The sequence below is a fragment of the Ictidomys tridecemlineatus genome, chromosome 10 (genome assembly GCF_052094955.1).
Source record: "Ictidomys tridecemlineatus isolate mIctTri1 chromosome 10, mIctTri1.hap1, whole genome shotgun sequence".
NCBI lineage: Eukaryota > Metazoa > Chordata > Mammalia > Rodentia > Sciuridae > Ictidomys > Ictidomys tridecemlineatus.
In genome coordinates this window covers 35,580,973-35,607,667 of record NC_135486.1, presented here as the reverse complement: position 1 = coordinate 35,607,667, position 26,695 = coordinate 35,580,973, and the positions used below count along the sequence as shown (strand labels likewise).

The 26,695-nt window shown below is 38.4% G+C and overlaps 1 protein-coding gene across 8 annotated transcripts in view; it reads right to left on the bottom strand.

The window, feature by feature from the left end:
* The window catches only part of Cr1 (complement C3b/C4b receptor 1 (Knops blood group)), a 60,142-nt gene extending 34,009 nt beyond the window's left edge, over positions 1-26,133 (bottom strand). For all 8 annotated transcript variants that reach the window (XM_078022732.1, XM_078022730.1, XM_040278219.2 and 5 more), the window contains exons 1-8: positions 25,663-26,133; positions 15,700-15,879; positions 14,251-14,350; positions 10,272-10,357; positions 4,266-4,664; positions 1,745-1,921; positions 1,549-1,651; positions 139-224 (exon numbers count right to left, since the gene is read on the bottom strand). In XM_078022732.1, the coding sequence (XP_077878858.1) occupies positions 139-224; positions 1,549-1,651; positions 1,745-1,921; positions 4,266-4,664; positions 10,272-10,357; positions 14,251-14,350; positions 15,700-15,879; positions 25,663-25,783 (1,252 nt within the window). In that variant the 5' untranslated portion in view covers positions 25,784-26,133. The remainder of the gene's footprint in view (positions 1-138; positions 225-1,548; positions 1,652-1,744; positions 1,922-4,265; positions 4,665-10,271; positions 10,358-14,250; positions 14,351-15,699; positions 15,880-25,662) is intronic.
* Positions 26,134-26,695: the final 562 nt, after the last annotated feature.

Sequence of the window (26,695 nt, the reverse complement as noted above, 5' to 3'; positions counted from 1 at the left end):
GAACATGCTATTAAAATAAGTATCTTGTATCAATTTCAGACCAGAAAGCAGACGAGCCATATCATGGGAGTCCTTGGGTCGAATTACAACACAAATCAAGGAGAGAGATTGGCTCAAAGTGTCACTCCTCATACTCACGTTCACACACAGGGGCACTGCTATTCCAAAGGCTTTTCATTCCAACCAAAACACAATGACTAGCAGAACTGCCCTTTAATTGAAACCTAAAGGAGAAAATGGGAGTGAATAGTGGATGTTTCTGACAACTGCCATTCAGTTCTCAATCTGAGGCCCAGCCTCCCGTCCCCGCGGCCCCACACCAAAAAAAAAAAAAAAATCAGAATTTTGAGAATCTGAAACGAATAGGTGGTAGAGGTGAGAGGTTAAGTCATTCTGGAAAAAAAACAGTTTCTTGCAGGGAGCAACATAGAATGGTGAAGTCCAGCAACTTGGTCACATAATAGTCCTGGCTTGAAGTGAAGGAGGCAGTCGTGATGCAGCTGCTATCTCCTGATCCCTGAACCCAAACTCAGAGCCTCACTGATCATCCCATGATGAACCTAGCAGAACCCCTCACACTGCTGCAAACCAATCCCCCCCCAATCCCTTAAAAAATTTTTTTTTTTGATACAGGGATTGAACTCAGGGGCACTCGACCACTGAGCCACATCCCCAGCCCTATTTTGTATTTTCTTTAGAGACAGGGTCTCACTGAGTTGCTTTGCACCTCACCTTTGCTGAGACCGACTTTGAATTCAAGATCCTCCTGCCTCAGCCTCTCAAGCCACTGGGATTACATGCCTATGCCACCATGCCCCACCCAAACCAGCTTTTTTTTCTTTTTTTAAGAGAGAGAGAGAGAGAGAGAGAGAGAGAGAGAGAGAGAGAGAGAGAGAGAGAGAGAGAGAGAGAGAGAATTTTTTTTTTAGTTTTTGGCAGACACAACATCTTTGTTGAGGATCGAACCCGGGCTGCACACATGCCAGGCGAGCGCGCTCACCGTTTGAGCCACATCCCCAGCCCCAAACAAACCAGGCTTTTAATGCAACCTCTTCTCCACTCTGACCCTGGAACCCAAGCAAATCAGCTCCCAGTTTGGAATCCAAAAGCAGAGAATGGAAATTGTTCTGGTGTCTCTACACTTGTGATGGCTGTGAAGAAGCTCACAAGAGAAGGTCGGGCTATTGATGAGTAAGTCTGACTATTCAAAGGGAAAAAAGAAAAGAGAAGTCAACTTTTGTATGAAATAATCCAGATTTCTCAATGCATTTTGAGCCCTGGTGCTGTCCTACATGTGTGCTAATATCATGGTTTAGATGTGAGGTGTCCCCCACCTCACATCTAAATGTGACAATGCAAGAAGGTTCAAAGGAGAAATGATTAGGTTGTGAGAGCCTTAACCCAATTAGTGAATTAATCCCCTGATAGGGATTAACTGAAGTGATAAGGTAGGGCGGGAGGAGGTGGGTGCCCTCCTACATCTTAATGTATAGACAAACTCTTAATCTCAGCTTTGAAGGCCATCAGGTCAGGCAAGCTCACTCTTACCCTTCATCACAAACAAAGGTCACTTTTGCTCCAAGTTGGAGATTCAGTGGAATTAGCACACGGCCATTGGGGAGTTGGTCCAGGAAGTCATCACAGGATTTCACTAGGGAAAAAGAAAGCCAAAGAGAAATAATAGTAGTGTGTGGAGATTGAAGACACAAGCTAAAAATGTCAAGCCAGACAACAATCTAGGTACCTGCACACACGGGGGCAGCCGGACTCCAGTCTCCCTGAGGTGTGCAGCGCAGAAGAGCAGCTCCTAGGAGGTCATACCCAGGCTCACAGCTGTACAACACTTCCTGCCCAGGGGAAAACTGATCCTTATTGCTTAGAGTATGCACACCGTGCAGGATTTTTGGAGGTGGCTGACACACTGGGGAAAGAGAACCAAAGTGCTGTTAATCGTATGAAAGAACTTTTCCTCGATGGTGAACTGGCTACAAGAATCATAACTAAGGTGGACTGACACCCTTATTTATTGATGGCAAAACACACACACACACACACACACACACACACACAAACACCCAACATGGTAGGGAGGTGTTTTACCAAAAGTCAAAAAACTTACACACTGCAGAACTGTAGCTAGAACCGACACTCAGATCACCGTTCTACCTTTGAAGTATACACCTAAGGCTACATGCACGGCACACAGTTCCTTGTAGAGTGCTTCCAATCTCTGTTCATCCAGAACAACATTATTAGGATTGATGGGTTCTTATATCTTCATACTTCCTTTCTAGAAAGGCACCCCCCTGTGCAGTTTCACATTTTAGTGATAAAAGAGCCTGTGCCCAAGTCCCATCTAACAAATTTCCCCATCAGCAACAGGTTGCACACCTCTGTTCTTATGTCAAGTCTTCTCTCAGTGGTCACCTGATGTGACTGAGCATCTCCTTTCTACACTACATAGCTGGTGCTACTTAGCCACTCATTTCATTCTGGTGAGAAGATGGACGAGCACTGAATAAAATCTTCTAAAGAACCCACAGTCATCATAACTAGAGTGCATGTTGCACCCCAGGATGATGTAACTAAGCTCTGGCCGTCTCTTCATACAATTGATTTGAACTCAGGGAATCCAGATGCATGTGGGTCTTAATGAAGTTAGATAACACTGCTATAAAATGTAAAAAAGAAAAGAAACCCCACCTTATTTCAATTTGGCTTTGAGTGGATTGGTTCCACTCTGTGAACTTCAGTTTTCTCCAGTGGGAGGACTGCCTTAGAAAACATGACTTTCTTAAGGACTTTACAAATATTCTGATGTTGTAATGTCCATTTTCAAGGCTCATCACCCTAGTTTTCCCTGACTAGTAGATGTACTGTGATGTGATGTTGAGGAGATGGGCTGGTTAAACTGTGCTTGACCCCAAACTTTACACTTTTTTTGTTTGTTTGTTGTTTGTTTTGGTACTGGGGAGTGAACCCAGGGTCACTTAACCACTGAGCCACATCCCCAGCCCTTTTTAATTTTTATTTTGAGACAGGGTCTCACTAAGTTGCCAAGGCCTCACTAAGTCATTGAGTTTGACCTTGAACTTGAGATCTTCTGCTTCACCCTCCTGCTGGCATTATAGGCACGAGACACCATACCTGGCTTCACATTTCTATACTGTCTTTTTCTTGCCTGAAAGTCACAATCCTACGCTAGCTAGGCTGTGGTTTGTTCTGCCAATTGGAAGCATTTGCACCAAATTAAAAGTCGGGAAGATGACAAGCCATTCTACTTCTAGGGGTGGCTCCAGTAGTGGTGGCTTTGACAGCTCTTAGTATCAGCAATGCCAATGACCTTGGCTTCAGTAAGATCAGCTGCATCCTGGGAGCAGTGGTGGCACCTGCAGCAGCAGCAGGGGCTGCCCAATTCAACAATGAGTGTGGGCATGTGTGCTCCAGTCCTGGAGTGACAGCAACTTCCCAATCTCTGGAAACACTGCTTTCTTTTTCCTTTGCTCTTCCTGAATTTCCAACATCTTAAGAATTCAATTCCTCCATGAAAACCCTCATCCTTTGAAGAATCCAAAGTGGTTTTTGATTTCCTTAATGGATGATGACAGGCAGAGCCAAAGCTCTGGAGACAGACAGACAGACTTGGGTTCAAGTCTTCAGTTTGCAAGCTCATATTTTGCTTGACTTTGAAAAGTTATCTAACCTCTCTAAGACCTGTGGTCTCTGTAAAACCTGGAAAGAATAGCAATTATCTCATGGCTTTAAGTACTAAATATACACATAGCCTGTAATATGGCACCTGGCCAGATGAATCACTCGGTACATTTTAGCAATTATTAAACTCAAGTGAAATCAGTAGAGGCTGGAGGTTAGAGGCTGGAGGTGGGGTAGTGATATCTGTAGAGAATTTCTGTTTGTAAGAAACCCAAGGGGGAGTGGTGGTTGGAGAATCTCAAAGAAATATCATATTCCTTGCTCAGACTGAGGTTTGCTTCCCAATATGAACATATGTGCATGTTCTCTCTCTCTCTCTCTCTCTCTCTCTCTCTTTCTCTCTCTCTCTCTCTCTCTCTCTCTCGCTCATACACACACACACACACACACACACACACACACACACACACTTTTATTTCATGTTCCCTCCCAAGAAAATTTACTTATCCAAGAAAATGAGCCACACATCCCTCCTCCAGAGCACACATTAATCTCCCAGTCCACCAACAACTCATGCCCTTGAGGTCCCTCCCAAGCTCAGCCAGACTCACCCCTGGAGCAGCTTGGTAACTCTGGCTCCCATTTGTTTAGATTCTGGCACCGCACACGGGTGGGTCCTTTCATGACAAAGCCAGGCTGACATCCAAACTCCACCATTTCATTTAAGGAAAATAAGCTTCTGTTTTCAGTTAGCATTATTGCATTTTCAACGTGTGGAGGGGTGCATTTATTAGGTACGATGCACTGTGGGGGAGGGCTGCTCCAGACACCAACTTGATTGTCATGGCTGGTGCAGTATATGGAGGGCTCTCCCACAAGGTGAAAGAGCTTTCTCCCTCTGTCTGCACCGTTGCAGCGATAGGTTACTACCATTCCGTACAGGAAATATTCTCTGTTAGAGCTAAAGAAATCTCCATTGGCAATGGCTGGAGGTGGCTCACAAGGAATTCCTGGGCAAAAGGAGAACAAGCTAAATGAGAATGAATTTAAATAATGAGTGAGAAAAAATGCAATGACTCACTAACTTAACTATTTTTACATTCATTATCTGCTTTTTATCTTTGCTAATGTGTAAATGAGTTCTTACACAGTTTAACTTTAGGTGGGCAAAATAGCATCTGTGCTACCTTTTCTGTGTATGTCCTGTAAAATGCACATGTTTTATTAATACAATCCACCCTCTTTTCATTTTAAATAGTTATTTATCATATTAGAGTTTACATAGTTTTCCTATTTCCAACTTGCTTCATTAATTTCTATTTTTGTTGTTAATTGAGTATGGCTTTTTTAAAATATAAAAACGTGTGCTAAAAGAAGAAGCATAAAAGGAGAAAACACTCATATATGAGAGTAGGAAATAGAATATGAACATATTTATAACATATGTGAGTATTTATGAAGCTGTAGACTACTGTATGTTAAACATTTTGAAAATCTAAATGATATGAATTATCAAAATCCATTCAAAAAGATGTAGTAAGCTACAATTGGCCAAGAAACTTGTAAGAATAAAAGAAAAAAAATGACAGATAAGTTCTACCAAACTTTCAAGAAACACATACTTCTAAATGTAACTCCAAACATTTCACACTACCTAAAAGATAGAAACCTTATCAATTCTCTTTATCAAGCCTAAGTTTGAGATCATATCTATGTAAACGTGATCATATATTTGTTCACTAAAGCCCCTAGGTACATATAAAATATAGAAGTTATGCATAGTCTATTGTATTGCTATAAACTAGAACTAAATAACTTCAACTAATACCCTAAAACACTTGAAATGAAAAATTGAAATTCTCAAGAAGGTTTCTGCTTCTGTAGTGGTCATCTCAATAATTTGAGTCAAACAATGCTTCTTCTCTCCCCCCGAAGAGACGTTAGAAATGCTGGAAATTAAAAATATATATCTGTGAAGCCACAGAGGCAAACAAAATGGCAAAGCATTGATGGGCCCAGAGCTGAATATCTAGGTATGAGCTGAGCATTTGGGTTGCTTTTCCCTTGGGAAGAGGCAGGTGAATCAGGAGGAGGCAACTGAGAGGCCAAGTAGACTTTTGATAGTCTTGCAAAATCAAGGGACAAACATTACAGTTCTGGGATGACAACGAACTAAGCATTTAGGAATTGAAGTTAATTGAAAGTAAACTTGTGCTCTCAAAAACTGCAACTATTCTTCCAGTACTGTAGGTGGCCTAGAAAAATCATAGTTCCTGAGACTGAATAAAAGCGGTCTCAGGTTGCTAGTGTTCCCTGGTGCCTGGCAGAGGAAAAAAATAAAAAAAAATAATAATTTTTTTAAAAAGTGTGATTACCATGTCTTGGATATGGTTAATATCTCCTAAAGGACCAAGTGTCAACGGCTTGGTATACTGAGCGGGTCCATTGCAGTGGAACCTCAGGGAGGCAGGGTGTAGTGTGAGGTCCTTAGGTCATTGAGGGGTGTGCCTTTGAAGGGGATTATGGCACCTCAATATCATCCTCTCTCTTTTTAGTTCACTGGCTCATGATGTATGCAGTTTTGTTGTGTTACGAGCTCTGCCTTGATATGCTGCATCTTAAAAGGCCCAAAGCAATGGCTCTACTCATCATGGACTGGAACCTTCAAAACTGAATCAAAATAAATCTGTTGACTTATAAGTAGATTACCTCAGGTATTTCATTATAGTTGTGGAAAGCTGACAAATAACATTATCTAAGACCTTGAAATTATTGAAGATTTTGAAAATACTTCTGCAGACAAGTTTCCAAATATAATTCCTGATACGAAGTAATATATAATCAGGTACTTGCAGAGATAAAATAACCTGAATAAGAACCAACAAAATCAATGTTGCTAGAAATTAATCCAAAAGGGCTATAGACATTGGAATTTCCATTTACAGATTTAAAATAACTGTGTTTACCTATTCAAGGATATAACATACAAAATAAACTTTTGATAGGAGCTAAAAACTGTTTAAAAAGAACAAGAAAAATTTTAAAAGAACCAAATAAAAATTTAAAAATTGCAAAATACAATTTCTGAAATTAAGCATTTATATATCAGATTGATAGCACATTAGACATAGTTCAAGAAAAATCAGTGAACTGGAAACTAAGCCAGAAAAAAAAATACTCAGAACAAAACACAAAGAGATGAAAAGATAGAAAAATAGAGAAAAAATAGTAGGAGACCTGTAGGGATACAGCCTAACATCATGTACGTGGTGTCTTACGCCAGAGGGGAAAGCTAATAGCACACACAACATTTAAAGAAGTAATGAGTAAGAATTTTTCAAAACTGATGAATGATATCATCAAAATAGATTCAAGAAGCCACACAAGCCCAAGAAATACAAATTCAAAGCAATCCCTACTTAGACACATCATAGGAATATTATAAAATCAAGTACAAATGGAAATGCTTTTTATATTAGTGACATGCATGTCAAAACTGATCAAATTGCATACTTCAAATATGTGCATTTTATTGTACTTCAATTTTACCTCAATAAAGCTATGGGGAAAAATGCAGATACATAACATTATGGTAGAAATTTAAAAATATCAAATACAATCAACCATAAGGAAACAGAGATGATAATCTTCAAAGGAAACAAAATTAGGAAAACGTTTAAAGAACGATTACTAGAAGACTCACAATACAAAAATGCCAAAAGGATTTCTTCATACTGAAGGAAAATTAACATAGTGTTGAGAGCCACAGCCAAAGGGGCCCCAGCAAACTTCCAGCTGCCAGCAAATTTCCAGCTGCCAGCTGATGATTGGCTCACAGTGGCCCCAGCATACTTCTAGCTGCCAACTGATTGGCTCCTCTGCGGTGATGCTCATTGGGCTGTTTCCCCACCCTTTCAGACCACGGAGCTATTCATTGGGGGACTTTTTTGGGCTCTGCCCATGCAACCCAGCCAATCAGCCTCAAGAGCAGGAGGAGTGGGGGAGGTTGAGAGGCTTGTGGGAAGCCGGTGGTGGCAGTTGGGCTCTGAAGGTTTTTCCTGAGGAGCTGTGTGGTTTGGTGTGTGTGTTCTAAAAATAAAGTTCGTTTCTTTTCACAAGTGTCTCCTGAATTGTGCCCAGCCAGACTGCGGGTGCAATAATGAGGGAACACACAAGAAAGAGCTCATATGTGGGTATTTAGAGTTTTAATTTAGGATCTTACAGAAGTAGAGCACCCTTTCAATGATTAAGATTGACACAAGTTGTAAATAAAGATTTTATTACTTATAGGCCCTTGGGGTACATGGTATAGCCCAAGGTTACACAGAGATAAGTTTTTATGATGAGAGGGGGAGACCTGTGGATCAAAATCTACCGAGATCCAAGGTGTGACCCAAGCAAGTTGCTCATGAAGGGTTCTTAATTAGTGGGCTTAATTAGCAGGCCCAAATTCTAGGAGGTCATGCTAAGAATGAACCTTCATGATCATGATAATGTGACATTGTAGTATTCAAGGAATACCCTATATGAATCAAATGTATGATATGTCAGGATCATTGTATTGTTTTGAGCAACTAATTTAAAAAAAGCAATAACAAGAAAAAAAAAGAAATGGTATTAGGTCAATGGCTGATCCACTTGGAAAAACAAACAAAACCCCAAATCTTGGCCATGCTACACATTATCCATATATAAAAATAAAAATAAAATTGAGCTGAATCCCAGACTTAAACATGAAAAACCGAAGCTTCTAGAGTATAACAAGGGAAAATATCGTTATAACAGGTAAAGGTTTTTAGAGGACAGCAGAAAAAGGCAGTCACTAGAAAAGAAAAATTCATAAACTGAACACTATTGAAATGTAGAACTTCCATCATTAAAAATCAATAAGAAAGTAAAAAGAAAAGCCATAATCTAAAAGAAAATTTCTGTTACATTTATTGGGAGATATGAGAATACACAAAGAGCTTCTACAAAATAAAAAAAAAAAGATGAACTAATCAATAGTAGGCACAAGGTTTGAATAAGCACTTCATAAGCATATGAAAAGATGTTCAGCATTGTAAGTCATTAGGAAAATGCAGATTATTTTGAGCCATTTGAGTAGATGTATCATATTCTCCACCTAAATAGTAATCAAATTGATTGGACTACAGAGTTCTCCAACACTGGCCAATTGACCACAGCATGTTTTTGGTCTGTGTAAACAGAGAGCTGGGTCTAGTGAATAGAAGTGTGGCTTGAATCATTGCAAATGAGAGTTGTAGCTGGGTGTGGCAGTGCATGCACGCCAGCAATCCCAGTGGCTGGGGAGGCTAAGGCAGGAGAATCGTGAATTCAAAGCCAGCCTCAGTAAAAGCGAGATGCTAAGCAGCTCAGTGAGACTCTGTCTGTAATTAAAACACAAAATGGGCTGGGGATGTGGCTCATTGGTCGAGCGCTCCGAGTTCAGTCCCAGTACCCACCCCTGCAAAAAAGAGAGAGTCATGGTTCATTAAGCAAACCCCAGACTTGAGTTAGTTCACAGTCTAGAGCAGTTCTAATGAATGGGAGACTGGATCTGCTCCAAGATGCACATTACTACATGCATAACCAAAACTTCAATATTAAGTCTCTTTCTAGCTTTCTCTAGGGGGACTTGAAGCTGTTTTTTTTTGGAGTTCAGTTATTAGAGAATAAATTAAAAAATATAGATATAAGTATATATTTTTATCTTTTAATGAGATCTTACCATACATGTGGTCTGTCTTCTGATTCTTTTTCATATGAAATATACATCTTTGTACATCAAGGGCTTCTCTGTGAGAGGTATATTTTTTATGGTTGTATAACACTCCAGTGTATGGATATTCATTCTGTATCTGCATGGCTATTTTATGTTTCTCAGGAAATTCTTTATAGTCATTTTTAACATATCATTTTCCTTGCAGTACATTATTTCTAAACCATGATTTGAAACATGCCATGCATTTGGGTTACTATAACATTTTTACTAAATTTAACATTTATTATAAAGAATGCTGTAATCAGAAGTCTATAGTGAACTCCTTGAGAAAAATCTATTATATCATAAGTATAAATCCCACTTAGAGGTGTATAGGGCATCATGCATTTCAAGAAGTTTTGTTGAATCCTCAGTCCATGAGAATGCGGGTCCACTGTAGCTTCACTAGCCTTGAAGAACAAATATTTTAAGGTCTCTACTAATTTTCCAAGCAGAATGATTACTATATTGGAGACTGTGAACCAGTATAATTACAAATTAATTGAATAAAAAATATGATTAGAAGTTTTTTGTTTTTTTAATGCCTTGAAGACCCCAATTTAGAAAAGGCACTTCTCAGGTTAAGGGATCATTTAAGGAAGAAGTTGCCAAGAATCCCGTAGGAGAATCTGACAGCATTACAGTGTCTTCAGTCCTCTCTAGGACAGAATGAACAAAGGGCAGTTGTTGAAGACTTTAATAATTCCTTGCAGGACTCAAATGTAGTCCAGCAGAAAAGCACTTACCTAACATGTGGGGGGACCTGGGCTCCATTCTGCACCACAGTAAATAAAAATGACAATTCCAGAGGAATCTAATTGTAAAAGTGATAGAAAGGAATATCTCAACTCACTTTCACAAATAGGTGCTTCTTCATCCCAAACAACAGTAGTGTCTGAGATCACGCATTGAGCACTGGGGGCGCCAATGAGTCGGTACCTAGAAGCAGAGAATAAGGAATGTTACTTATTAAAAACAGAGGAAATCTATCTGCTTCAATTGCTCCTTCCCAGAGGTTACAATCTTGAAACTTCAGGACATTTTCAGGAAATAGAGAAATTTATTTAACTTGAAAGTTTTAATGCTATAACTGTATTTCTTCCTTCCTTTCTTTCTTTTTAAATACCATAACATCAACATTTTTGTTTTATTCTACAAATAAAAATAGTACGTTTTTTTAATAAATAACACATGTTGATATATTTCTACGTTGAGAAGTGATTAAATCAAGCTCGTTAATATTTCTGTAATCTCATATATCTACCATGTTTTTTTATGAGAACATTTAAGACCTTTTCTCTTTTGAGTTTTCCAGTATACATTGTTATTGACTGTAATCACCATGCTGTATGACAGATTGCCATAATTTATTCAACCAAACTGAAACTTTGTACCCTTCGATCAGCCTCTCCCTGTTCTCTTTCCTTCCAAGGCCCTGGCAACCTGCTCTGCTCTGCTATTGCAAGTTCAATGCCTTTACATTTTACACGTAAGATCACATGGTATTGGCTCTTTTCATGCTGTTTTGATGGTTATGGCTTTGTAGTATATTTTGAAATCAGCTATGGAGTCCCAGCTTTGATTTTTTGTGTGTAAGACTGGTTTGTCTATTTGTGTTTTTCTGTTTGTTTGTCGTTGTATTTCCATATGAATATTAGGATTGTTTTTCTGTTACTTGGGAAAATGTCATTGGAATTTTGAGAGGCATTGAGTTGAATTTGTATGGAAATTTTAACAAAATTAATTACTCTAATCCATGAATACAATATACCTTTCCATACATTTTTTGTCTTCTTCAAATTTTTCATCAGTGTTTATAGTTTTCAGTGTACAGATCCTTCACCCTCTTGATTAAATTTATTTGTAAGTATTTCATTGTATTTTTGGTGCTCTTGTAAATGGCATGATTTCCTTGGTTTCATTTTTTTGATATTTCATTGTTAGTGTACAGAAATGCTACTTTTTTTGTATGTTGACTTTGTACCCTGCAACTTTACTGAATTTATTAGTTCTGATAGTTTTTCAGTGAAGTCTTTAGGATTCTGTCTATATAAAAGTGTAATCTGCACAAAGAGAAAATTTTGCTTCTTTCTTTCCAATTTTGGATGTCTTTTAATTGCTCTTGCTATAGTATATTAAATAAAAGTGGTGAGACTGGACAAACTTTGTGTTCCTGATCTTAGAAAAAAACCCCAAAAAACCGTTCAGCTTTTCACTACAGAGTATGATATTAGCTGTGGGCTCGGCTATATGTAGCCTTCTTCTATACCTAATTTGTTGAGGGTTTTTGCTATGAGGAGATACTAAATTTAGTCTGATGCTTTTTCTGCATCTGCTGAAATGATCATATTATTCAAACCCTTAATTCTGCTAATGTGGTATATCACATTTGTTGATTTATGCATGTCAAATCATCCTTGCATTTCAGAGATAAATCCCGCTTGATCATGAAGTATGATACTTTTTATGTCCTGTTGAATTGTGTTTGTTAGTATTTTGTAGAGAATTTTTGCATTGATATTCATCAGGGAAAGTGACCTGTAATTTCTTCTTGTTGTTAAGTAGTAGTGTCCTTGTCTGGGTTTGGTATTAAGGTAATGTTAGCCTCATAAAATGAGTTTGAAAATTTCCGTCATCTCCAATTTTTTGGACAAATTTGAAAAGTGCTGTTGTTAATCCCTTCTTTAAATGTTTGGCAGAATTCACCAGGAAAGCCATCAGATTCTGAGCTTTTATTGGTTGGGAATTTTAATTACTAATTCAAACACCATACTTGTTATTGGTATGTCCACATTTTCTATTTCTTCATGATTCAGCTTTGATAAGAAAATGGATTTATCCACTTTTTTTCTGGGTTCTCCAATTTGTTGGCATGTACTTATTAAGAGTAGTCTCATATGATCTGTTGTAGTTTTGTGAAATTAGTAGTATGTTCTATATTTCATTTAAAATTTTATTTGGGTATTTTTTTTCTTAGTCCAATAATATTTTTTGGTTTATCTTTTAAAAATCAATTCTTAGTTTCTTTGTTCTTTTCTGTTTTGTATGCCCCTGTTTCATTTCTTCTGCTCTTCCTTATATCTGCTGACTTTGTTCATTTTTCTAGTTTCTTGAGGTATATAGATGGTTGATTTTCTTTTCTTTCAGTTCCAGCAATCAAACCTAGGGTCTTATGTATGCTAAGAAAGTGCTCTACCAGTGAGCTACATCCCAAGTCCATCTTTCTTTCTTTCTTTCTTTCTTTCTTTCTTTCTTTCTTTCTTTCTTTCTTTCTTTCTTTCTTTCTTTCTTCTCTCTCTCTCTCTCTCTCTCTCTCTCTCTCTCTCTCTCTCTCTCTCTCTCTCTCTCTTTCTCTTTCTTTTCTCCTTCTTCTTCTTTTCTTGGTACCAGGGATTGAACTCAGAGGTGCTTTACCACCATGTCATATCTCCAGTCCTTTTTATATTTTATTTAGAAATAGGGTCTCAATAAATTTTTTAGGGTCTCTCTAAGTTGCTGAGGCTTTTCTCGAATTTACAATCCTCCTGCCTCAACCTTCCGTGTTGCTGGGATTACAGGCATACTCCATCAAGCCTGGCCATAAGAAGTTTTATTAATTACTCTTTATGTTTTTCAGTCTATTTACATATATTGGAGAATGCCACCATGATCTTTTGCTTTTTTTAAAAATTGAGATATTTATCTTTTATTGTAGAGTTGTCAGAGCTCTTTATATATTATGGATACATTATCTTATAAGATCTACAATTTGCAAATATTTTTCATTATTTGTAGGTTATATTTTCACTTTCTTGATAGTGTCCTTTAAAAAACAAACATTTAAAAAGATTTTGAAACTCAATTACCTACTTTTTCTTTGGTGCTCATGTGGCAGCACAAGTTTAGCTCATATTCTTAACTTGCCTAACATTAAGAGCGAGCTGACCAACCACAGGATCATGCTTGGTGACCACTGATGGGCAACGTATTCAAAGGGGATGCTCTTATGGATTGGGTTGTGTTCTCAAAATGACATGCTGATATAGAAACCTCAGTCCTAGGGAATGTGACTTCATTAGGAAATAGGGTCTTGGCAGATGTAACTGAGTTAAGATAAAGTCTTTAGAGTGAGCCCTAATCCAACACTGGTGTTCTATTAAAAAGAGAGAACATTAGACATAAATATGCACCGAGGGGAGAATTCCACATGAAGACAGACACAGGGAAGATGGGCACGTATGGTCATTAGAAACTGGTGTGATGCTGCCCATGCCCAGAAAGGCCTGGAAGCTGGAAGAGACATGGAAGATTTCTCCTCTGGAGGCTTCAGAAGAAGCACGGTCCCGCTAACATCTGATTTGGGATTCTAATCTCCAGAACAGAATTCCAAAAATTTCGGTTGTTCTTAAGCCAAACATTTTGTGGCACTTTTTTATGGCATCCCTAACAAACCAATAGCATTGTTACCATTCATATTTCTTCTCTCCCTTTCTTCCAATAATGTCTACTCTGGTTTAGGGTTACTAACCACATGCCCAAAGGGATGGAGCCAACTAAACATGCATAGAGACTGCTGAAACCATGAGTCAAAATAAACCTTTCCTTCTTTTAAGTTGATTATCTCCTAATTTATCACAGTCATGGAAAGCTGTCCAACATATGTACTGTCCTGGTTTCCAGCCAGGATACACATTTCTCCTTAATTCTGTCATACTTTTGTTTATTTGAATCAGGAGATGAATACATATGTCCAAGTCTTTTAAGACCAAAAAGTTGCTCTTTCTGAGATGTGACCTGAAGGTGGTTTTGCTTTTTGTGAACTCTTGAACTAAGAAATATTGCTCTCAACTCACCCTGTATTACAAGTATAAGTAATTCTGGATCCAAATTGTGTGTCTGACTCTACATGCACCATGCCATTCAAAGGATCTGAAGGATTTTTACATGTTTTACCTATGGGAAGAAAACAGAATTTTAGAGCCAGGTTAAGTAATCTGAACCTTTTTTTTTAGCATATAAAGTTCCAACCTATGGTATATCTACACATGCATATAGCTTAACTTGATGGATTTTATTCTACAGTTCTTCCTCTTGCCCTTCCCTTGTCCTTCCTTGATCTCCATATCATTTTCCTGAGATACTCCCTTTTTATTATTACTCTTTTTCTCTCTAGCTTTGCATATGAAGGAAAGTATTTGAACCTTGACTTTCTGAGTCTGGCTTATTTCACTTAGCATGATTTTCTCCAGTTCCACCCATGTACCCACAAGTGATATAATTTTATTCTTCTTTATGGTTGAATAGAACTCCATTGTGTCTCCCCACCTTATTTTCTTTTTTCATTCATCTATTGATGGACAGCAATGCTGATCCATAACTTGGATCTTGTGAACTGCACTGGGATATGCATGTGGAATGCATGTGTCCCTGTGGTGTGCTGACTTTGGTTCTTCTGAATAATTATTAAGCAGTGGAATAGTTAGTGACAATGATCCTTGGTGGATCTAACCCACCACTTTTAGTTATAATCACAATGCCACCAATGAAGAAATATGCACATGTTAATAAATAAAAAGACCAAAAGAACAGAGAATGGGGAAGCAGGGGAAGGGAGATGGGGAAGGAAAGGGAGGTACTAGGGAATGAATGATGTTATGTGCATATATGGATATGTCACAAGGAACCCCACATGATGCATAAGTCTAAAGCACCCATAACATTAAAAAATAAGTCCCGACCTGACTATAGCTGACTGTAGAGCCTATGTAATTATGATGACTCTATAGATTTTGCCACTTTGAGGAAACTCACCAGGTTACCTTAGGCTCAGCCACCAGGTAAGCATCATTTTGAAAAGGACCCCCCTTCAATTCTTTCTTATCCCTACACTGTGGCTCTCAGAGACATGTGTACTTCATTTAATATCAAAGTATTCCAACTCTGTAATTCAGCCAGAGTAATACAGGCCTCAGAGCCTGGGATCTTCTCATCTCCTAGTTATTCTTTCCTTCAGAATCAATTACTACTTAGCTGTGGTTATGAAAGCAGGACACCCCTGGTGAATAGGAATGTTTCCCTCCCTCCTGCCTTGAGATGATCACTTTTCATGAAATGAACTTATAATAGAGGTGCCAAGAACTCAAAGGAGCCAGGAGACATACTCTACAAGAATAACTTACATGTACTGTACCTTGGGCAAAGTTATGAAGTCATATGCGTCTTAGTTTCAAGATTTGAACAGATTGAATCAGACCTTACAAATGTTTGACTGACCCAAAGAAATGTCCATTCAAGTTACTCACGTTTACACTTGTCTTCAGCGTTTGTCCAGACTGAGTTTTCTTGGCAAATGATATTAAACCGTCTCTTGATATAACCAGGGCGACATTCATACTTCAAAGGAGTCCCGATGGGAAACACAGATTCATCAGTTGGACTTTCAGGCTTGGCAAATGGAAACCACTCTGGGGCCTTGCATTGACCTGGATGGAGTTCAAGACCACGGCAACATCCAAGTTAATGAGGAACTTCTACTCCATTTCCTCTTTCTCTCCATATACTTTATAGATGTGATCGAAGAAGAAAAAGAACACTTTTATAACGGCAAGAGATCCATTCTTTTAGTAGGAATCTTCGAAAGGAGATTTTAAAATACTTTATCAGTATCCACCCACTAAAAAAGTCTCTCATAGAAAAAGAAATCCAATTCCTAGCTTCAAGTTTTAGTCAATCAGAAAGTGCCTGAGCTTGGGTTTCATCCAGCCCAACTCCCTTATCTTTCTAATTCTGTAACGGGATGCTTCATGCTTTTCACCAATCATTCTCGCTCTTGGTGGCACCCCCAGATCCAGTGGGCATAGAAGACCCTTCTCTTGCCCTCAGTAGGAGTTAACAATGTTGAAAGTCGGTTACCAAAGGGAAAATAGACAAAACTCAACTACTAAAGCTGTACTTCACTTTGTGAAAGCATATATTTTCTTTTTTTAATTTGTTCTTTTTAGATATACATAATGGTAGAGTGAATATCGACATGTTAGACATACATGGAGTATAACTTTTTCTAATTAGGATCCCATTCTTGTGGTTGTATATGCTGTGGAGCTACCCTGGTCGCGTACTCATATATGTACATAGGAAAGTTATGTCCCCTTCATTCTACTCTGTGAAAGCATATGTCTTCTGATGTATGTTCTGAATTAAATACTAGGCTTAACTATCTCCCCTAAGGCCTACCAGATTAAGTCATGGCAATAAAAATGTCATTTAGAATCAAACAACAAATAATCAAGAAGAAATATCTGTTGGAAAAATATTATCCTTTTACTTTAGCTTTGGAAATCTTCTTTCTTTTTAAAATTTCTTTTCCTCCCACAATTCCACTAATTAATTTGAATTTTGAAGGGTCGATTGAAGCCGGAGGACATTTGTATTAATCTTCAAAGAAATAACTTTGGTGTTATTGATTCTGCTCTTACTTTAATTTTTACTTTGGGTTTATTTGCTGTTATTTTTTCAAAGTCATTTCTTGAAATGGTTACTGAGAGTTTAAACATTTTCAGTTTATAAGAGTTTCTAAAATTAGCATTTTAGACTATTAATTTTTTTAGGTGTAGATTGACTATATTGTACAAATCTTAATGTGTTGCTTTTTTTTTTCAGTTCAAAATATTGGATAATCGCCGTTGTGATTTCTTCATTGAGTCAAGGTTTATTTGTGTTTTGCATAATTTATGAACATTTGAGGAATTTTTAAAGTCATGTATTTATTAGCTATTCTTGAAATTGAGTCTTGTTTTATGATTCAGCACGTGGTCAGCTGAAGCAACTGTAGTACATGAACTTGTAAAAAATGTGTACCACAGTAATGGCCCAGGAATTTGGGCATGTCAGTAAGGCCTGATCTGTTAATCATAATTATTCAAGTTTTTGAGACACTTCTTGATTTGGGAGGATTTTCTTATTCTATCAAATGCTAAAAGAGTTGTGTTAAAATATTCCAACTTGCCTGTAATACCAGTGGCTTGGGAGGCTGAGGCAGGAGGATCCTAAGTTCAAAGCCAGCTGAAGCAATTTAATAAATCCCTAAGCAACTCGGCCAAACCCTATCTCTAAATAAAATTCAAAAACAGGACTGGGGATGTGGCTTAGTGGTTAAGTAAGTACCCCTGGGTTCAATCTCCAGTAAAAGAAAAATTAAAAAAAAAATTAAAAAAATCCAACTTATTATACATTTGTTTATTTCTCCTTCTAATTTTATCCATCTTTTATTTTATATATTTTAAGGTTATGTTATTAGGTCATAAAAATTGAATTGCTGTATTTTGTGGAAGATCAACCCTTCATCATAATAAAATAACCCTATTTCTACTAATAAATCTTTCTTCCAATTCTACTTGGTCTACTTTATTGGTGAGATGAATTTAAAAAGAAATAACAAAATGGTAAATTTAATCCCTTGTATATTAATAAATATTTTAAATGCAAACACATAATGATAATTTAAAGACAAGATTCTCATACTGCCACATTTGCTAATTGAGCCTTATTTGGGTTTGCATTTACAATGCTATGTTTTCCATCCTTTTATATACATTCATTCTGTATCCAAACATGTATTCTCTCTCTTTTGTTCAGATAGTGTAGTTTTTACTGTTAATTCATTATGTCAGAGGTTCTCAGACTTAGTCTTCAGAACCCTCAGAGTCTCAGTAATTTTTTTCATAGCATTCCTAATTTAAAAAAAAAAACATATAGTACTATTTAGTACATAAGTATGTTCAAACAACTTAAGTGTCAGGTCCATCACCATTATTTAATAATGGGATGTTGGGCCCAGCACAACTTCTCAAACTTTGGAATCAGATTGGAAATGTGACTTTATTTCCCATTCCACATGGATTTTCAAGGGGCACTTATTCTTTATTACAACAATTTCTAAAAACCAAGCTTTATGAAGATCTGACATCATCAAGAGGAACCTAGTATGATCTATGTTGAAACCAGGAGCTACTCTTGGATAGGAGTTTTGGGTTTACACAGTGTCCAAGAGATGTCAAGAACTGCTGTTGCCATTGAAAATTTAAAATCTTCCAAAGGGCCCCTGTGAGTTTGCTGCAGCATCCAGAATTGTAGGTTTGCAAAGATGGAAAATTTCTGTTGTTTTATGCCATGAAGTTTGTGGTCTTTTGTTATAATACCAATAGGAAACGAATGCAAAGGATAGAGTGTTAAAAATTTCACATCCCAAATCAAAACTACATTGAGATTTCATCTCACTTCAGTTAATGGCAATTATCAAGAATACAAATAATAGCAAGTGTTGGTGAGGATGTGGGGAAGAAGGTACACTGATATATTGTTGGTGGAAGTGCAAATTAGTGCAATCACTCTGGAAAGCAGAATGGAGATTCCTCAAAAAACTAGGAATGGAACCACCATACGATCCTACCCCACTTCATGCTGTATACCCTAAAGATCTAAAATTAGTGTACTATAGGGATGCAGCCATACAAATATTTAGAGCAGCACAAGTCACAATAACCAAGCTATGAAATTAACCTAGGTGCTCTTCAACAGATGAAAATTATGGCTTTTTTTTTTTTTTTTTTTTTTTTTTTTTTTTAAGTAAATGGATGGAACTGAAGACTATCATGTGAAGTGAAATAAGCCAGACCTAGAAAGCTGATATGTGGAAACTAATCCAAAATAAGGAAAAAAGAAAAAAATTTAAAAAGAGGGAGGTGTGTGTGTGGGATTCCATCCAAATAGAAGAAAGATCAGTGGAGTAGAAGAAAAGGGTTTAAGGGGTAAGGAAGAAAGATGGGGTAAGGGAAGAATAATGGAGTGAATCTGATCTAACTTTCCTAAGCACACTGATGAATATACCACAGTGAGTCTCACCATTATGTATGTCAACAAGGAAGTAACTAAAAAAAAAAAAACAAAAACTAAAAGTAAGTGGCAGAAAGATCAGTATAGTAGAGATAACAGGAAAAGGGAGAAAAGGAGGGAAAAGAGAACTACTGGGGACTGAATTAGAGCAAATTATATTGTATGCTTTTATAATGATGTTAAAATGAATCCTAATGCTTTGTACAAATAAATAGAACAACAATTTAAAAAGCAAAAGAAAAAAACTTCATATTCACAGAGGCCTGGCTTTGAACCCAGTGTGTCCTCCTCTCTAGCTCTGAGGTCTTAGACAAGTTGTTGGATTTTTAGGACCTCAACTTGATCTTCTTAAAAGGGATGGTAATATTTACCTGAGAGGATCAATGATAGTTTATACTGTGCATTTAGTGGTGTCACTAAAAAGGCTACTAAAAAGGCCCTTGATAAACATTATTATTCATAGAAAAGGGAGAATGATAATGGATTTTTTCCTGCTAAGGTGGACATGTTTTGTTTCCAAGAGTTTATTTTCACTGGGTGCAGTGGTGCATGCCTATAATCCCAGCGGGCTCCAGAGGCTGAGCCAGGAGGATCGAAAGTTCAAGGCCAGTCTCAGCAACTTAGTGAGTCCCTGAGCAACTTAGCAAGACCCCGTCTCAAAATAAAGTATAAATAAAGAGGGCTGGGGATGTGGCTCAGTGGTTAAACGCCTGCCTAGGATACACTGTCTGCACCTCACCTCACCTCCTGCAGGACCCAGACCCACCTGCGCTAAGTGCACTTACAGCCACGCCTTGGACCTTGGAGTCAGAACAGCCAGGCCCTATTCCTGCAGCCAACACATTTTCTGAATTAAACCAGCAACGATTCAACAAAGGTGCCTTTGTCTGTTTCTTGCTTCATCTTACACCTTTCTATCCTCTTACTGAGCTGTAGCCCTTTCTCTTGGTTTCCTGAAACTACTTTTTCCCCTGTCTATGAGGGTCCTTCCCTGTGAGAAGCTTTTCACTCTAACTTCCGCTCTTCCTCCAGGTCTCTGCAAAAGTGACACTTCCTTATCACAGCCTTCCCTGATCCTCTCAGAAATCTGAAATCTAAACTACTCTTTCTACTCCACTCCATAATTTTCTACTCAGACTCTTTATGTGGCCCATTATATCAATAATACTTTATTGTGCTTTTAAAATTGATGCAATTTTAAAAGTGTTTAGTTGTGTTCATGGACTTTAGAGATGGATAACAGGAAGGTAAGAGACCATATGCCTTTTATTCCTCTGAGTGTCTCATTCTTGTGCTCATCACCCCATTACAAGCACTCAGTGCATATTTGTCGCCATGAACTAATAAACAATGAATTACCTATAAAACTTAAAATACCATCAAGAGTGCAGACAATACCTTGGAAGCTCTGATCCACTGGGTAAAGGTTAGAACGCTGAAGTTTAGATTGGTAAAAGCTTCACAGATGATTTGATAGATAACAGCACTTTCAGAATCATTGTGAAAAACAGTTAAAAAAATCAAAAACCACCAAGTGCAAAGCAGTTCCTGAGAAAAACCACTGTGAGAAACAGTTAAAAAACCACTGAGTGAAAACCAGTCTCTGTGATTTCACATATGAAGTCTTCACCTTTTCTCTAGTTACATGCAGGATGGAACTAATGTTGATCTTGGTCTCATCCACTGATGCTGGACAAGGGAAGAAATTCCAAGGGCAGCTGCTGGTGCCAAAAGTGTGGGTGAGTGAAGTTGAAGGTCAAAGAAAAGCCCCCAGGGAGTGGCTAGAACGAGTTCTGATGCAGCATAGCAAACCGAATGGATTTTTCTTGGAAAGATATTCTTTTTCTTTAATTACCTAAACGTTTTACCTGAGTTGCACATGTGAATACCATATGTGATAATAAAAATGGAAACTGGCCGGGTGCGGTGGACCATACCTGTAATCCCAGTAGCTTGGAAGGCTGAAGCAGGAGGATCTCGAGTTCAAAGCCAGCCTCAACAAAATCAAGGCACTAAGTAACTCAGTGAGACCCTGTCTCTAAATAAAATACAAAATAGGAGTAGGGATGTGGCTCAGTGGTGGAGTACCCCTAAGCTTAATCCTTGGTATCCTTCTGCTCCTCAAAATAAAAACTTTCATAATAGCCCTATTTATGTGTCTTCAGCAGAGACAGCTTGATCTAGTTTCCATTTCTTTATTATTAATACCTCAAATTATGGCTACTTCCTATATTAAATATATTAATATGCATTGCCTAAACTCAAGACCTGCCATAATTTAAATTTTATACCTTTCAACATTTGTAAGTGTACTCATCAATTTGATGACTTGACATACGGATGCATCAATAAATTATCACCAAAATCAAGAGAACAAATATTTCTACCTCATTCCCCACCCTGCAGAGTTCCCTCATGTCCCTTGATAATTCATCCATCTCTCCACCTCCTTCTTTCTCTCTTTTGCTTTTCCTTTTTTTGGGGGGAGATAGAACCCAAAGACACTTTATCACTGAGCTAGATCCTTAGTCCTTTTTATTTTTTAGTTTGAGACAGGATTTTGCTAAGTTGATGAGGGCTGGCCTTCAACTTGTGATCCTCTGGATTCAGCCTCCTGAGTCACTGGGTTTACAGGTGTGCACCTTGGCAACTCACCCTCCACCTCTTTCTCTAGGTAAATTCTGACCTGCTTCCTTAAACTACAGATTTGTTTGATTTTATAGGACTACATACATATGCATTACTCAGATTTTATTTTGCTTTGGTCCAGCTTTCACATCTTGAGATTCATCCAGGTTGCTGCATGTATAAACATTATTTCTTTTTCTTGCTGAGAAATGTTCCATTATATAACTGAATATAACAATTTAGTTTATCCACTCACTTTGCTGAAAGACATTTTAATTGTTTCCAATAATTGGTGATTACAAGTAAAATCGCTATGAAAATCCATGTATAAGTCTTTGTTTGGACATAACTTTCATTTCCCTTAGGTAAAAATCTAGAAGGAAAATGCCAAGTCACGTGACAGGTGTGTGCCTAACTTTTTAAGTATTTCCAAAGTGGCTGTGCTCTTTTATCTGCCAATGAACAATGGCTAATAATTCACTTATTTCACTTAATGCCAATAGTTGGTACAGTCTTCTTAATTTTAGTCATTCTCATGGGTGTATATTGGTATCTCATTTTGTTTTTGTTCTGGATGACACAACCCACTTTCAAATATTCTTGATTCAAAACTTCCATTCAAGGCAGGTTGACTCATCCTGTGCTATAAGCACAATTAACTCATTGTCACTTCTGTGTCTTTACTCCAATATAAGCTGTCAATCTGGAGTACACTTTGATCCTGTTCTGCATATCCCACTATTTAATGAAGGACACTACAAAGGTTTTGTTGGAGCAACTACAAGTTAAAAAAAAAAAAATAGCACGCACTTTAAAAAAAACCCAAATTTACAAAGTATACATTATATGAATTATCTATAAAACTTTGAAGAAATGTGATACTGATGAAATATATATTTTAAAAGCTTTGTTAATCATGATGAGTGAGTATAACCATTAAATACACCTTAAGGGCAAAATATCATCACAGTTCATTTCTGTTAACAGTGCATGCAAAGCTACTTTTCAACTAGTCTTCATGATACTTTCTGAATTTTTTGGTTTTATTGATATTTGTTCATTGTAATTAGGCAGATGGTATCTCTTGTTCTTAATTCCATTCTCAAAAACCCTGTGTATATGTGTCTGTTTGAGGATGGGAAAGGAGACTGTTTTCTCTGCCATTTTATTTGCTGTAGTTGGTCTTGTTAGGATTATCTTTACCTGGTATTTCTGTGCAAGATATTTTAAAAAATTACTTGTAAAAATGAGAAGTCTATTTTAGAAAAATTTGATAATATAAACCATAAATCCACTCATCTAAGCATAAGAAATCACAAAGCACAGAAGGCAAATTGGCATCTAAACTTAGCAGGGATAGCAGAACAAGACTCAAGAGGAAGACCAGAAGAGGGCGCCAGAGCCCGCCCTATATTAACCACAGTCCTCATAACTACCTTGTTACTTTTGTGGTCCTGAATGTGGTTTATCTCCATGAATGGTCCATGTGAACTTGAGAAGAATGTGCGTTGTGCTGTCATGGGATGAAGTGGTCCATAATTGCCAACTGCATGCGTTGACTGCATGCTGTGGAATTCAATTATGTCCTTATCGATTTTCTGCCTGCTACAGCTGCCCATTTCAGATATAGTGCGTGAAGTCTCCAGCCATAATAGTGGGTTCACCTGTTCCTGCTCACAGTGCTGTCAGGTTTTGTCTTATGTATTTGGACACTGTTGTTAGGCACGCACGTTGTAAAGATTGTTATGTCTTCTTGGAGAACTGATCCTTTTATCATTCCTTTATCCCTCATCATTTTCCTTGGTTTGAAGTCTGTTTTGACTAAAATTAATATCATGAGTACCCTATAATAATAAAATAATCCAAACACCTCTGCTATTTTTATATAAAAATACATATCCCCAGGAATCATCTTGTACAACCTGTTGTTAGATTTGTTCTTCAAGTACTGCTAAAGCCAAATTGCTGCTTCTCAATCTTTTCTGACATTGGAATCCAGAACGCTCCTTTGTTAATTATCCTGTACTTTTTAGGCTCTCTTGTGTGACTTCTTAGTCATGGACTTTCAGTTCTGCATGAGGGGGTTACAGAACACTGTCACATGTACTGTTTCATCTGATTTTCACCATGACCTTCTCAGCCTGATGTCAATTATGCCCCTTTTATACACATGGACATTGAGGTTACGGTTGTTAATTATGTGTTGGGCTCAAGGTCCCTGGCTAAGAATTAGCAGAACCTGGAAAAAGCAGACCAACTTCTATAGGCATACACCTTAGAGGCAGAACTTTTTCTTATACTTCTTTTAAATTCCGAAATGCTATGTAAATTACTTTGGCAATCAAATTATTAGATACTTTAATTTAGGGTGCCACCTTTGGAGGTTATTGTGATAACCTCAATAAATATTTTCTTTGCAATTAATAGTGTCCAGCATTGTTTTAATGGTAACTTAATAAACACGAGCAAACTATAATAACATTCCAGTAAGAAGGGGGCAGACAGATTCCAAGACCACAAAAATTTCTAAGCATTGACAGCACATTCCTTATTTAACTTGGCATACTATTAAAAACACAATTTCAAGTTTTATCACAACTGTTCATCTGAAAAGTTACCTTCTGATGTCCAGGGAGATAAAATATCAACAACATCCTTTGTGGAAACTTGTTTTGTTGTTGTTGTGGTTGCAGTCAGAAGTCAAGAAACAATCAAATAATGAAAGCAAAATATCTAGTGGGTGGAGAAGAGCAGACCCTGAGTTGTCAGGAGGAGGCTGGACAAAAATAGACAAGATTGTCACTTCAACTCTGGCCAGTGAGTCAAAGCAACCAGGAAGACTTCTGGGGAGGACATAAATAGTAGGAGAAGAGTTACTATTGAAGATGTTTACCTACTTAGAGTTAAGAGGAAGGAAAGGAAGATGGGGCCTCAGAATCTCTATGATAGTTAAAATAGGCTTTATTTTGTGCCTACACATCACTAAAATGGCACATGTAAACCTCTCTGCTGTCCTTCCACCTTCAAGTAGTTACACTGTGCGATCTGGAGCTCACTTGCTACTCTAGCCTCAGGCGCCTGGCATAGGAGGATCTTAAATTAGGTGCTCAATTAAGTGCGTGTTGCTATTGATGCTGATTTGGGGGTGAGGATGTAAATAGAGTTCAATGCAGGGCAGTTTTCGGGTGATAACTGTACTCCTAGCACCGTTAGCTTAAACGCCCTTGGGAGCCAAGTGCAGAGGGAGTGGGTTGGCGGATAGAAATGAATTTAAGTGATAGACACTGTGATAGACACCCGACACTTCGTGCCATTTGGGTAGCAACACCAAGATATCAATATCCCCATTTACATATGAGGGAACGGACTCCGGACTGGAGTATTAACTTTCCTCACAGTTCAAGTTTCGAGGACTAGAACCACTAGGATCAGCGCCACAGTCTACTATTGCCAGTCCAGGCTCTGAATACACAAAGGCAAGGAATTTCAGGCAGCACGGGTTGAGCATTCCCGGCCCTCCTCTGCTCTGGGTGCCACAGAGCCCCCTGCGAGTGGGATCTCCACTCCAAAGGCCAGGAGGGGCTCGGGTGCACAGAGGGATCCCAGACCCACCTGCGCTAAGTGCACTTACAGCCACGCCTTGGACCTCGAGTCCAGAACAGCCAGGCCCTATTCCTGCAGCCGCGGGGCTACCTCGCCCCCTCCCCGGTCCCCGCGGCGCCTCCCCACGCCCACCAGCGTCTCACCCCAGGCAGCCGGCAGAGCCAGCAGCATCAGGACAGCCAGCAGGGCTCCTCCGCAGGGGACAGCGAGATCAGGCGCTGGGGGCTCCACAGGCTCTGGGCTTCTTGGAAAAGAGGCCCCCATTCTCCCCAGGCAGATCTAGAAAGCAGATGAGTTCTCCAAGGAAATGAAGAAAAGTGCCGCGGAGAGACATCAATTGTTGGGCTCCGCGTCCAGAGTCTGGGGAAGGCAGAGGGGTTCCGGGACAAAATGCTTTTGACCACAGCTTCCCCTTATTGGGTGAGGTCTTGTTTACTCCGCATTATTTTTGATGAGTTTCGCTACCTTAGGGACCCAGGTGCAAGATCAAAGTCTGATTCAGCTCCCTCTTGTATTTTACGTGTGAGGACCTGCGGGCGGTTCCAGACAAAGGCAGGGGTTTGTCGCAGCTTGGTCAGCATACACTCTTGCACGACTTTTCGCCTTTGCAAGAATGCGTGTGGGTGGGTCAGCTAGGGAAATGCCTGCTCTCCGTGTTTCAAGGACATTCACAGTGCACAAATGAATATGAAGAATTGATTTATTATTGGTGAATTCAGATATGCCGTGCCATTGAAATTTTTTTTAAAAGAGAGTGACTTAATCAGGTTTGCATTTTAAAACTATAATTCTGTGTATAATATAGAGTCTAGATTAGAATAGGGCAAAAGTGAATGCAGAAGACCAGTAAGGAGGCTTTGCCATCATCCAAGTGAGACTTCAAGGGCGCTATCACTGGGTTGCTATGTGAACCACTAACCAAGATCTTGGAGATGAAATGAACGGGATTTGCTTATTTTACTTCCTTTATTAAAGATAGTGGCAAGAGAAAGAAAGGAATCGAGAGTCAGCCTCAGGATTAGAAATCAATGAGATTCGAAATGAAATAAGAGATATGGAAGGACAGAGTGCAGAGGGTTAGTGCAGAGGGTTAAGAATTCAAGGATGAGAGAAATGGAGTATGTGTGGTAGTTTGAATAATGCCCCCCCTCTCCAAGACGTTCACATTCCAAACCC